This window comes from Silurus aristotelis (genome assembly GCF_946808225.1).
Source record: "Silurus aristotelis genome assembly, chromosome: 19".
NCBI lineage: Eukaryota > Metazoa > Chordata > Actinopteri > Siluriformes > Siluridae > Silurus > Silurus aristotelis.
Window position 1 is genome coordinate 20,662,855 of NC_139592.1, and position 14,621 is coordinate 20,677,475.

General features: G+C 38.0%; 2 protein-coding genes across 11 annotated transcripts in view; one reads left to right on the forward strand and one right to left on the reverse strand.

Annotated features, from left to right (window-relative positions):
- The window catches only part of rarga (retinoic acid receptor gamma a), a 37,039-nt gene extending 33,520 nt beyond the window's left edge, over positions 1 to 3,519 (forward strand). For all 5 annotated transcript variants that reach the window (XM_083569618.1, XM_083569619.1, XM_083569620.1 and 2 more), the window contains 4 exons: positions 92 to 268; positions 360 to 564; positions 874 to 1,032; positions 1,226 to 3,519. In XM_083569618.1, the coding sequence (XP_083425744.1) occupies positions 92 to 268; positions 360 to 564; positions 874 to 1,032; positions 1,226 to 1,596 (912 nt within the window). In that variant the 3' untranslated portion in view covers positions 1,597 to 3,519. The remainder of the gene's footprint in view (positions 1 to 91; positions 269 to 359; positions 565 to 873; positions 1,033 to 1,225) is intronic.
- Positions 3,520 to 8,805: 5,286 nt separating this feature from the next.
- The window catches only part of calcoco1a (calcium binding and coiled-coil domain 1a), a 55,871-nt gene continuing 50,055 nt past the window's right edge, over positions 8,806 to 14,621 (reverse strand). For all 6 annotated transcript variants that reach the window (XM_083569608.1, XM_083569611.1, XM_083569610.1 and 3 more), the window contains exons 10-15: positions 13,993 to 14,118; positions 13,780 to 13,875; positions 13,047 to 13,134; positions 12,573 to 12,817; positions 12,092 to 12,183; positions 8,806 to 11,338 (exon numbers count right to left, since the gene is read on the reverse strand). In XM_083569608.1, the coding sequence (XP_083425734.1) occupies positions 11,311 to 11,338; positions 12,092 to 12,183; positions 12,573 to 12,817; positions 13,047 to 13,134; positions 13,780 to 13,875; positions 13,993 to 14,118 (675 nt within the window). In that variant the 3' untranslated portion in view covers positions 8,806 to 11,310. The remainder of the gene's footprint in view (positions 11,339 to 12,091; positions 12,184 to 12,572; positions 12,818 to 13,046; positions 13,135 to 13,779; positions 13,876 to 13,992; positions 14,119 to 14,621) is intronic.

Below are 14,621 nucleotides of genomic sequence, written 5' to 3' on the forward strand. Positions count from 1 at the left end.
CCCTAAATTTTTACATTAGAACTTAGGTGATGTCTCTTTTACTGATTTATTCCTCTGATTCTAATTCTGTTCTTGTCTTTTCTGCTCTCAGAACTCCAGCTCAGACCACCGGGTTCAGCTGGATCTTGGATTGTGGGATAAGTTCAGCGAACTCTCCACCAAGTGCATTATCAAGATCGTGGAGTTTGCCAAGCGTCTTCCTGGTTTCACATCCCTAACCATTGCTGACCAGATCACCTTGCTCAAATCAGCCTGCCTGGACATTCTGGTAACTAAACTGTTAGTCAAAGACAGCATTATTTGTGCACTAATAAGGCTATAAAAGTAACACTTTGTGTGCAATTATTTTGCTATGGTAGATGCTGCGGATCTGCACACGATACACACCAGAGCAGGATACAATGACGTTCTCGGATGGACTCACTCTAAACCGCACTCAGATGCACAATGCAGGCTTCGGTCCACTAACTGACCTGGTCTTTGCTTTTGCTGGGCAACTTTTACCGCTGGAGATGGACGACACTGAAACAGGCCTCCTCAGTGCCATCTGTCTCATCTGTGGAGGTACTGCATTCTGTATTTCTATAGTACCTCTGCTGCCATCTGGCGGAGAATTGTCTCATAGTAGTAAGTCATGGCAACTAAACTTCTGTTTCCATCTTAAAGACCTACTTGTTAAAGAATTAAGAAGTGATGAAGAGCGTCTGGTTGCCTTGATTTACTAATAATAGTCATTCAAATACGTCAGACTATTAGACTGTTTGGTGAATTTATTCACCAAATGGTTAAATGTCTATTAGTTGGAATGGATGTGTCCAACATATAACTGTAATCATTAGTATTTGAAAATAAAATATCCCTGTGCTTTCCCAGACCGTATGGACCTAGAAGAGCCACAGCGTGTAGATCGTCTACAGGAGCCCTTGCTGGAGGCACTGAAAATCTACGCCCGCCGCCGGCGGCCCAACAAACCCCACATGTTCCCACGGATGCTAATGAAAATCACAGATCTGCGTGGAATCAGCACCAAAGGTCAGTCCTCCTGCAGAACTTTTTCACATCATTTCATATACTCCAAGTTGATATGATGGCAGATTTATAACAAAATTAATTTACAAAACAGATCTAAACAGTCGAAGTTTTTGTGAAAAAAAAAAAAAAAAGCAACAAGCAACACAAAAGATTATACCTCTCATTTAAACCATTCTTCTGTGGTTTGTTATAGGAGCAGAAAGGGCGGTCACGCTGAAGATGGAGATCCCAGGCCCCATGCCACCCCTGATCCGGGAAATGCTGGAGAATCCTGAGGCGTTTGAAGAGCAGCCGGAATGCAGCGAGAGCAAAGATGAGGCAACTCCTCCTCCTCCACCACCTCCTCCTCCCAAAGTTCCACCATTCACTATGAAAACAGAGCGTGAGGATGAGGAGGAGAGCTGGGCCACTGAAAACGGAAGTGAGCCATCACCAGAGGAAGAGGACGATGAAGACGAAGACCCTGAAGAGGACAGGGGAACGGACAGTGATGGAGAGCCCTGGTCTGGTCAGGAAGCTAATGTAGACATGTCCAGAAAGAGCCATGGCGGAAGAGCCCAATGAGCAGGCTTTTTTTCTGTAAACACACACCCACACCTCATACCGACAACTTTACCCCTCTTTCCCCTTGGTTACCCAGCTCTCAAAGCAATCTGCCCTTGTAGGGGTTGAACACAGAGCCTTATATTCATACAGCCAACCCTAACTCAGGCCTCGTGCTTAGCAATGAGACACACATGCACAATGCGTGAACACTTTGAGATAGACGGCTCTTCTCAGGAACTCTGCAACAAGGGCAAGAGGGAAGACGCGAGACAAAACAAATGACAGTTACTTTTTTTTATACTATCATGTTTGTATTAAAGATAAAGGAGCAGCCATACTAAAAGACACAACATAAACAGTCAACAGTCAACGGGTTCTATAACAAAAAAAACCCTGCAAAGTGAAACCAACAAACCAATCAACGAAAATATCAGATAACTCTTTGGATGCATTTGAATATCGTTTTAACTTTTTTTTCCCAGCCTCTTTACTTTTAATGAATATGCCCATACATATCTATATACCTTTTATATTTTTGTCTTTGTATACTATTTCATCAGTTATACCTTGTTTGGATAGCTTTCCAAAGGAGAGACTGAGATGATGTATGAATTATAACTGGCAGACATCTACCGAGTCTCTACCCAGAAATCCTGGCTGGGTTCTCAAGCACTTGGCTCATTGTAGATGTCTGATGATAATCAGTTCACTAGGTCATCTCATCCTCGCTAGTTGATCAATGTTTAAAATACTGGGATTTGATGACGAGCTCTGATTGCTTAAGCTGCAGTACCTTCCTGCCAACTGAATTGTGTTTTTGTGCCAAAGCATGCAGTTTCTAATGTGGCGAAGAGTTTGTCAGCTCACAGCGATCCCCTCTAATGCCAAACTCTAAACTCTTATCTCTGGTTAATACATAAACCAGGCTCTATATGCTACACGTTCAGAACGATCACCTCTTTCCGTGACATGGATTCCAGAAGAACGCTTCTCTGTGATTTTTTCATACACACATGAAAATGCTCACACCTAATGTAACTCGCGTTATCCCCACATATCGAAAGCACATCCAGCATGCCGACAGAACTCTTTTCTATGTATTGAAAATAAAACGAAAACTCCAACTCAGGGCATTTCGGTGAGGACCAAACGCTAGCTGCCTGCAGGCATGCTGCACAAAACAGCAATATTTATGTGTGTGTAGTGTTGAATATGTTTGCTCAGTTTCAATGTCCTAATTAGAAGCGATGACATCTACAGACCTTAGTAAAGCCATTGTAAAACTTTTATATGCGCTTTTATTATAGAAACGATGGTCTTTTTTTTTTTTTTTTTTTTTTTTTGTAATATACTGCCAAAAAAAAAAAAAACAGCATGCAATTAGGTGACCGTGTTTAATGTGCCACTTTTTTACAGTTATGCAATACAGAAACCAGTTGTATGTTTGTCTCTGGGATTTTGAGTTCTGATGAGCATAGTTCTGGAATGATGAATGTCATTTGTGCGGTGCTAAAACATGAGAATGTGAACTTGCACCCACTCTTCTTACACACACATACAAACACACACACACACACACACACGACCATTTTAAGCCTGTTTTTTGTGCACACTCATCTCAGTCTTGTTTGTTCAAAAACATATGCTTTCACACAAATACACACACACACACACACACACACACACACACACACACACACACACACACACAGACACACACACACACATCTTTCCTGACACCTTGTGGAGTGTAGCACCTCCTGTAACACATTGCTATGTTGCAAACCAAATGATGACATTACGTTGTCTGTTTATTTGCTCATTTTCCACGTCCTTGGTTTGTCTGAGGCCATTACTCGATTCCCTGTTCATGTTCAAGCAACTCTGTTATATAAAGAAAAGCCATATAAACATTCAGAGGCAATAAATGACTGATTGCAAGGCTGTATTTGTCATTTCTACACTTTCGCAAGTGTTACATTCTAAACGATCCCTATTGCAAATAGTTCCATTTTCGTAGTAAATGTTTAAAATGTTAAAAGAGATGAGAAGTAAAAATATTTTTCCAGATATTATTTGGATATTATTTGATCTGTATCATGCATTAGCCGATTGTATAGCTGAGATCAAATGCTCTAGGGGATGTGGAACGCAATGTAAATAAGAACTGGATTCAGAAAAAAGTGTGACGCCACAAAATGCGGTGTATTCATTATAACGAAAAAAAAAACCAAAACATTTTTTTCCATCATCTCTCATCAGCCCTCATGATAAACTTGTGTTCGCATGTCTGGTGTTAGGCATGTGATTGCACTTTGGATGAGTTTACTTTAAATGATCTTTGTTCTGTATCTTTTTTCCAGTTCACCATAACCTTTACATGTGCTTACAAGTTATCTCAAAAAATATAATCTAACTAAGTATGAATCACTACAGATATTTTTTTTTTATGTGTTCGCTTCTTCTATGTGTGGAGCCTTTCGGGGAAACCCTGTATAATTGCATACATTTTTAAATTGGTAAAATTGTATTTCTTCTTCACGTGATTTTTAAGCACTGACACATCCCGTTGAACATGTGATAATTAATTTGTATAATCTTCATAACCTGTAATGGATGACCTGCGTAAAAAGGGTATTTGACAAACGTTATGACGTGTATTCAGATTTAGGCACCAATATCATTTATTCATAAAATGTAGTCGATATACAGTATATCATGTAAATATAAGATCAGTGGGACAGAAATGGTAGCCCAATATTATTATATATATTATATATTATAATATTTATACCTTAACTAGGGGTAAGCAAGAGGGGCATCTCCAAACTTCGGTGTATTTTTTTTTGTAACGCAGCTTCTCTGCACGTGCGTTCTTTGCAAGTAAATATGTAGAGTGTTAAAACTGATTGCCTGCAAACAATACGAGAATAATTCCAAGTACTTTAATACTTAAATGATTAATAATACTAAGTAGACTGTGATGGACATATAATTTGACTAATAGTCAAATAATCAAATACCAAATAATCAAATCTGTCACACAAATCATATTTACTATACAACTGTCACACCGTGTTTCTACATTCCTTCCTCTTTATAGGTTTTTGTCCAGAGGCAAGAAAATATGGAAATTTCTTCGCCTTGAGTCAGAGAATACTGATTTGTTTGTACAATGAACAGAGGCACAGCAGAAGAAAAATTATTTCTGTTCATGTTAAACCTATTAAAAAAAAAAAAAAAAAAACACAGACAGGACTAATGTTTTAATGTGCTAAACAATCCTGTCAATACAACACCACTATTGTATCAATAATTTACGATCGATCCAACTGTCCCTACCATTATTACATTCAAGCACAGCTTACTTTAGTTTTCTGTAGCTATTACAGTGTAAATATTACAGTGTAAATATTAACTACACACACTTTACTCACTATTAAAATATTCCAGTTTCAAATGCATCACGTAAAATGTTTTTTAAAGGAAAACAGTAAATGGTATATTACAAAAACAATAGAAATCTTGAATTTGTAATGATTTTAATAGTTTTAATGGGGGTTGTATTGGTTTGAATAGAAATTGGAATGGTCTTCTATTTCTGGCATGTTATGTCTAGTGGATGCCCTCAAGGACAGGAAAAAACGCTTAACCATCACATCCCGGTATTTGGACACCAAAACTGACCATTCAGTTATGTGAAAGGGATTCTAATTAGATTTCCACTGGTATCTTTGGTTTGATGATTGTGATTTAAAGATAAACACAGTTCATAATTTAAATCATAGAACCTTTAGAATGACTGTGATTCTTTCTACTGATTTTGTTTGGTTTTTTCTTTAGCAGGGAAGAATTACAAGGTATGGTTATAAGCTTACTGCATAATAATTAAAAGGGAAGGTTTAAAGACAGACAAGTCTGAGAATAAATCTATCCACTTGGGGGCGATCAAGTTCTACAGCTCAGAGAGCTGCTCGGTGTGCTAATTCCAGAGAACAAAAACCTCAGGCTTCATTATGCATTCATGCAGAAGGCAGCAAAAGCCAATGGCTCATTCAGTCACTCTTATTAATCCTCAGTAGGGAGTGCAGACTATAAAGGCCACTGTAGTAGATATACTGTAGGTCATCTTCATAATCAGTAACAATCCAGGCTCAAACAGATGCATAATCATCTCCATTATGCATAAAAAAAAAATGCCTTAGTGAAAAGACAAAAAGGTTACGACTTCATATATGTTTAAACATTTCGCATTTTTTATTACAACCATTTGGCTGCACATTTTGATTTCTGATTCATACTTGTCTCGGGGCTATGGAAACAACATTATGGCTGTGAAAGCGGTTTTATGATGGTAAGGCCCATTGATAGCGACTTGCAAAAGAAGATAAATGAAAGGAGACAATGCTAGGAATGTACTACACTTATTAGTTTACACTTGTAGTGTCGCCGTGACTCCAATCTCAAATTAACATCAGATTCGGCTCTTCTCTTTTCATCCAGTATGAAACCCAGTTTGTTGTACAGCTGCGTTTGATACACTCGATGACACCAAGAATATACAGTTATTTTTACCCTGAGATTAAGGCCGGCGATAAAGACGGATATGGCGCTATTAATTAAATGATCACTATAATGAAAGTTCATTAAACAGAAATCAATAAACCGGGGTTTAAATTAAAACAAGGCCCATGCATTATAGCTGTTTTACAAGGAGGCTCTAAATGGCCTCGTATATTCAGCCCAATAAGGTGTTGCTATGGGAACAAGGGAAGGGTGCTGGATGTTTTTGCCGAATTTAAAAAGACAGTGGGTCGTTTCTTTAAGTCTGCCACAGAGCCTAATCTCTGTAAGGTCTACTACTACACGGTTTATGTACCGGGTTAATGAGCAGGTCTAAGTAATGGTGAGTTAAATAATCATTGTGGGTATTCCAACCATGAGCTCCGAACTATCTGTAAAGCCATTACATGTATCTGTTCGCTCATGAAACGGATAATCTTCAAATAAAACATTGTTCTGTACATGATTAGTGTGGCCTCGACCCCTCTTTATTGCCACCTCATTTCCCCCCAAAAAGACCCAACATAAAGCCACTGAGCTCAAACACGAGCAACAAGGCCATGTTTATGGAGCCAAATTGCAGATATGGATGACAGGAACACCTGCTCATTAGTGTAATTGCCTAATCAATCAGCCAATCACGAGGAAGAGTGCTGTGCGGATAATCATGCAGATACAAGCCAAGAGCTTTAATTAACGTTCACATTGAACATCAGAATTTAGGGAAAATAATGTCTCATTGACATGGTGGAGCGACACAGGCTGGTGGGATTATGTCAGAGCTTGATCTTTTGGAATTTTTACACTCAACAGACTGTAGTTTGTACAGAGAATGGAAGCAAATATATCCCGTAATAGAGGTCTTAGGAGAATTCAATTCAAGACAACAGAAACAATGATAAACTCAAATGATCACTCTGTGGTGAGAAGAACAGCATCTCAGAATGCACAAGAAATCAAAACCTGGAGGCAGATGGAAGACAAAAGCAGAAGATCACTCCATATTTCCATCCACCAAGAACTGGAATTAGGTTTAGTTTTAAATTGGAACAAGACCCAACAAAGCGTTTCTGTTTAAAAAGAAAGTAAATGAAGGTCCTTTTGTAAAATACAGAACAAAATATGGAGTTCCCTGGCAGACTTACTGATGCTAACAGTCTTCTTCGATCTTTAACTAATGAGAGCTATAAATATAAATGGGACATTCTAATGCCTTGATGTTTGCAGATAAGACCAGGTTGATTTTTCCCCCTCACATAAAGTCTACAGTCTAGCTTTCAGAGGACATCCGAGGAATCAAATGCTCTGTAGAAAGTTTTTGCACCATCGACCACTTTGTCAAAGTAGAAGCATTTGGAAAGGAGGAATAAAATTTGAAAAAGACCTGAAAAGAAAAATGACAACAGCATTCAAGTGCTAGTTTAACTGTTAGCCATGTGACACACAAACAAAAAGCATGAGGAGACTTGCGTGTGGAAAGGACGCCATGGAAAACAGAAAATGAAGGAATATCAAATATGGCACTGGAGTAGTACGAGGGCCTTAGGAGGAAAAGAAGAAGGATCAGATCCCAGAAGAAGAGGGAGGGGGTGAAAAGTCGTAAAAAAAAATAAAAAAACCTGGGTGCACTACTCTGGCCTCTGGCTCTTCATATCTTTTACATTTCTAATTAAAAGAGATAAAGAGTGAGGGAGTCATCAATCCTACAGTGATTTCCCTGTTAAGGTTTTAGAGGAGGCCATAAAGCAGGCAGCCCGGCTCCATTGATTTTATAATTAGCCCCTTGCACAAGGAGAACACTGAGAATGCAGAAGAAGGAGGAATGAGAAAAAAAAAAGGCCGTAAGGAAAAAGAGGGATGAAGGTCAGCAAAAGTGATTAAAAGGGAAAAGATTATTCTGCTCCCGGGATAAATCATTAGCTCGTGATACACTGCTTAAGAAATATTATGAGTGCGGTTATGTAAGTCATGCATACTCAAGCATCGGGAGAACCAAAATCTGAAATTTAGGGCAGAATAAATTAATCATCAGCATTGACAACCATGATGTTAAAAAAAAAATGATAATAAATTCAGGTCATATGTGGATGTATGTTTCTGTACAGAAACATAATGACAAGATCATACTTTATATGATATCTGACTCTACCGCTTATGTTTATCCTTTAAAAGCATGTTCAAGAAATAAAAACGTATGCATACATTTTATAGAAAAAAAAATGGCAGGTCAAATTTGTTTTAGATTATCAATGCTTTATTGTTGAAACCCAACCCAAACCCTTACAGTACAACACAGTCTGGAAAATGCATACTGAATAAATGAATATATAATTAAAAAGAAAAAGCACAGATCTTATTGCTATGAATACAGATGGAATGAATTATATAGAATTAAAGCTCAGGATTTTATATTTTTTTACAGGATTTCAGGATCTTGTGGTACTTTTGAACTCAGCACAGCAGATGGATGTTAATCAGTGTATACACTCAATGCTACGACCACCAAGAGGTGAAAATACACTTAATAAAATTGTGCCTTGGTAGTAAACCCTTTTATCCTGCGAGTTCAATGACTTCTAAAATATATGTAATGACGAAAGGACACTTCCCACGCTAATGTACAAATATAATATTGTATATTCATGTTATATATATAATATATATATATATAACTTTAGCACAATGTAAAAGAACATAACAGAGAAAAGAAAGTAGCATAGTTCAGGATTAAAACAAGCATTTTACAGTACACATCCTGAATCAAAAACAACATGGAGTATGTAATATACTGTATAAAAAAAATACAAATAAGTTGCAAATAAAAAGATTCAAAACTTAAAGCAGTGTCTCAAATTAGGGTACATAGCGAGGGCCTTTTTTTTTTGTTACATCAGTGTCAAGCCCCATCAGTATCAATAAGATTATAATTAATGACTTAAGTCTTATAAATATTAGCCTATTTGACTGGTCACCATTATTACATTAGTTGAATCCAGAAAAAAATAAAAATAATAAGTCCTAACTTGTTGTGTGGGTGGGAAGCTGTATGGCTGTAATAATAAATAGTAAGATTATTATTGCACATCATCAAATAATGAGCCTAATATTCAAATGATCAAAAAAAAAATGTTAATGAGAGGAGGTGGAAGAAGGTTAGCGAGGGAGGTGCAAACGTGTGAGAACCCATGCCTCGAAGGAAAGACAGTAAAACCTAGTTAAATCAAAAGTAAACGTTAAATGCTTGAAAAACCCTATACCATAATGTGTTGCAGAGACAGCAATCGATAAATGTTTGCATGAGTAAAAGAAGGCTTAATTCTTAGTATTATCATTATTCATAGCATTACGGCAATCGTTTAAACGCTCGTTGCCTGTACGAACGCTTCCGGGATCGCTTCCGGGTTACTTTCGCCATCATTTTATTCTCTTTCTTAAGCATTCACGTGTCATTTTCTTACTTCCTGTACTTCATGCTATCCTTAATATGCTACAGTTTATTTATTTGCCCATACGCTAATGATAAAATTCGAAATAATAATTTGAATATAAACAACAAACAAAATCCTGTTCTCTCAAACATGGAGTCCAACGTGTCTTACATACATTATTGCAGTGTTGCAAGTGCTATCTATTATAAACACACACACACACACACACACACACACACACACACACACACACACACACACACAGTTATAAGCTTCATTATCACATTAGTTCACGAAGTAAAAGGCTATTCATCATGATTCAAAACTAGCCTTACACACCTAAACACACAAAATCACACTCTCTTTTTTAACATACCAAACCATTAAACAATTTCAAAACATCTTTAAAAAAAAAAAATGCTTCTGATATGTGCCAAGTGCTAAGCAAGGATGCATCAATATCTAACTGATGTGGGAGTGACCTACTCATGGGGACGTGATTTTTAATTAGTGACATTTATGTTCTTCTCATGCCGTGTTTCATGTTTAAGATATTACCGTGTTTAAACAGAGCATGAGGGCAGCCCAGATGAGTGTGCAGAGCGTGTGATCGAAGTCATTAAAAGTGAGCTCAAAGTGTCATTGCACCTTGACTTCTGAGCAAAGTAAAGCGCTCAGTACACGCATGAGATGTTTATAGATGAGTGTTCACACATGGCAGGTTCTTTGCAAGCTCGGCTCACTGCTTCACACTCAGCGGTAGTGCACAACATTTTTTGAAGTCATCTATCCTTTATTTAACCATTTTCACTTTGAAGAACTTTCACTTCGCTACTATAATTTTCTGTGTAACATCTTACTTTTTTACATTGCATTGTCGATCGGAAGGGTATGAATTCGAATCCCAGCATGCAAAGATGATGCTTCTGGGCCCTTAACCCTCACCTGCTCAGCTGTATAATTAAATTCATTGTAAGTCGCTTTGGACATAGGCATGTTCTAAATGCCATGTAACTGTCGCAAGTGTAACACAAATGGTTCAAGTGAGAGTTTGTGTGAAGTTACTTAGTACTGGGATGAAACTGGGACATTGAACTGCATAAATGATTCAAATATAGTTCTTGTACTTTCAAATAGACTTAAATATCATTTGAAAGTGAACCCCCTTAACCGGAATAGAAATGTAAAAGGAAATCTAAAAAGCGTATTTGTACTTTTACAAGTACAGAAATAGGGCACTTCAGTCACCACAGAATTATTTTTGTATGCACACAATTCACTGGAGCTCGTGTGTATTTTTAACGACCACACTCTGCATGCTCAAATTGGCCACCTCTTTATAAATGCTGTTACAAAAAATTCAGTTGAACAATTTCATAGAACACGGTTTGCTTTTTTTGATCGTTAATACAGAAATATCCATTGTTCTCAATTCAGGCCATCGGTTTAATTAATAGCACCAGGCATGTACACCACGGTTATATCACATACAGACATATCACGTGGAATCAGCTGCTGGTATTGGAGCATTCCTTATGAGTCGTAGTGAAGGAGATACAGACACCCTTATCTGTACTGATGCATCCGTAGTGTTAAGTACTTAAACAGGTACATGTGTGATTTTTTTTTTTAGCTTGTGCTTACTGAAAGTGCTTACAATAAAAACGCAAAGCAAATTGCATATGTCAATACGTGTGATTGTGCAAAGACCTGTAACAGGCTGATATCGTAATTCCACTCCTCACCACAGGGGGCTCTCTTCCACATCACTAAAGTGAAGCAGGAAAAAAAAAAAATTTGTTGGGGATTAGTGTAGTTTGAAACTAAAGTAAGGAGAAAAGATGAGATGAGAGGGAGAACACTAAAGGTGAGGAGGGGACAGAAGAGGAGAGGACAGGACGAGTGATTGAGCGAGTGAGTGAAGTGAGGGAGAGACAGTTTTAATGATGCTGAAAATTGGCCAGTGTGCACCGACTACCCTTGCAGTAAATCATTGCTACAGCTTGCTGTCAACTTATCTGTCCTCTTGTCCTCCTATCGGGCTGCTCCCACGTCCACCGTTCACACTCGGCCTCCTCCCCTCACTTGCACGCACTCTATTTTCTTCTCCCGAGCTATAGCCGTCTATCTCTCTCACTTCTCTCCCTCACTAATTTTATGAGGAGGTATTCAAAACTTCCATCTCCACACCATATTTGCCTTGTCACAGTAAATCTTATGTTAGGAGTATGTATGCGTGTGTGTGTGTGTGTGTGTGTGTGTGTGTGTGTGTGTGTGTCAAAATCACTGCTTCTAAGAAAGGGATATGAAAAAGGACATGAGGCCAGTGTGTACTTGTCAGTGACATGGTAGCCTGTGTGCACAAACATGACACAGACAGAAACGGCCATAAGAACTAGTGATAGCAAATCACACCATGACATTATGATAGAGATTTTATGATCTCTCTCTCTCTCTCTCTCTCTCTCTCTCTCTCTCTCTGTGAGTGTGCGTGTGTGTGCATGTGTGTGTAAATTGTGTACCTGAGCATAATGTTTCTGTGGTTAGGCAGGAGGAGAGCCATCTCTTCTCCAGAGCTATTCCCACCTGACTGAAACACTTCATACTCCTCTTCCTGTGACACAGAAACGCATTTATGATTTACATAATAATAAAAGAAAAACAGAACTTATAGCATTTTATTACTTTTGATCTGATAGCGCTATAGCTGGAAGATGTCAGGTTTTTGCACTGCATGTAAAATATATTGGGATGCACTTGTTCTTCTTAATATGTTTGTTAAAATATTAATAAGAAGGCAGAGTTATGCTGGGCTGTTATGAAGGCGCTAAAGATTAATTCTGGGGGGGAAAAAAAGCATAAGCAAAAGTGAGCACGGAAATGGCGTATATAAAAATGTTTTACTGTAAGTATAAAGTATCATTATTCAAAATATTACCACCGTCTTTACTAAATAACATTTTTGCCAAGAAATCAATCAAAATACGCAACAGTAAATCTTACCGACTCTGAGCTGTGCACGTGTGGGTGTGTGTCCTCACTAGCCTGGTGTGGGGAGCAGAGTGGAGCGGGTTGACTTATCACCACGGCCTGAGACGAGTGCAGGATTCGTGGGGACGGAGGTGGAGTAGTGGGCAGAACAAGGAGATTTTCAGCCTGGGGCTGCTCACAGAGGCTGTAGTGACTCAGAGGCCTTAGTGCCTCAGGATTCTCATCTTCCGACTCGGAGAGGGAGCTGTCTGCTTGATCTATGCATCAAAACACAGCAGTATGGAATGGGATGCAATTTCCCACGTGATCATTTTATTGAATTTACAGCCTCTGCTTTGTAGGATTGAGTTTGTTTTTTGCGAAATTACAGAAGAGGATTACTGTATCGGTAATGTAGTGGCTTGTGTATTTTTTTTAATGGCAGTGTGCAATGTTGTGCTGCATGATCATAAGCAAGATAAGATCAGGATCAAACCAGTCACTCACTACTCTGCAACAACTCGGTCAAGCTCCATTTAGAGCCGCTCAGGGTCTCCAGCCTCTGCTCCAGCTGGTGGATGTACTCAATCACCTCCTACACACATGCACACACACATACACACAAATTAAAAGAATACACAAACACTTCCAATAATATTCGAAGTTAAACTGTAACAATGACAAAATCAAAACAAAAACCAACCCAGTCAGGAATTTAAAAGACGACCGAAATGATCAAAGTGTAAAGCATAAAAAAAAAAAAATTATAATAATAATAATTTCACTATGCATTTACGCCATAAATTAAAGCATTGCTCTATTTAATATTGTCTAATATTGAATGTACACTTAAATTAATTATGATCTATATGACAAAATGAATTTGTTAACACACTGCTGTGGACAGAGCATCCCCTCCTTCCAAAGAAAGCTGCTCATTAAGCTATAAGTAGAAGATCTGTTGCTGAGCATGAGCTCACATGCTGTTCACTTTCAGATTTAGATTTAACAACATCAAATGAAGTGCGGGCGGTAAAAATGTATGAATACGCCCTTAAATTGTCATATGACACATTTATTATTTTGCACATTCATTGGACTGATTTATTTGTTTTTGTCAACTAAACTGTTGTAACTTTTTTTTTATTTTTTTTTATTTTTTTATAGTTAAGCAACTCCTACCAGCTACATGTATTTATCGTGCTTATGAGCGAGAGCTAAATAAGTGAAAGCAGTCTGCCTTTTTCTCAGCTTGCAGTTGCTCCTTTTCCTTCTGTGCCACCCGGAGACTGGCCTTCAGTTCCTGCAGCTCTCTTCGAGTTTCACCCAGCTGAACCTGTACACACACACACACACACACACACACACACACACACACAACCATAACGCCAAGTCAGAAACGAGTTATCACCTGCAATTTTGTAACTCGAGTAATAGTGGAGTTTGCACTCACCCGGTTGCAGTCTTTCTCTCGCCCTAGCTCCACCTCTGCTTTGTTCCTTTCCATCCTTTCCTCCAGCAGCTGCTCTTCCTTCTGCTTGATCTCATCATTTAGCCTGTCCAAATGTGTCCTGATCATCTACAGAGACAACACAGACACACTCTGAAAAGCAATATACAGTATGTTTTTTTTTTTTTTGTCTAACCATATCTGGGCATTCTTTATTCTTAAACAATAAATCTTGGGCTTCTTTTTTTAGTTTGGGGGCCTCATTCATAATGACCTCAGACATTTATAAATCTATTTTAAATTATTTCTACAATGTCCTTGAAAAAGAAAAAAAAAAAGTCCCTAAATACTTCTTAGTTCTTGTTGATTAATAACACATCATTTAAAAAATAATGGTAATTTTCTCAGCAGAAATGGTAGAAATTTATGCCCCAGTAGTTCATAATGATTTATTCGACAGAGTCTAATTGAGTTCAAAAAAGAAAAAAAAAAAGAAAAGAAAAAAGGGCTCTCGTAGTAATGTGCCATTGGGGAGGCTGTTAAAGAGCCGCATTCATTTGTGTATTTAGTTCTGAATTAAATTAGATATACACACACACACACACACACACACACACACACACACACACACA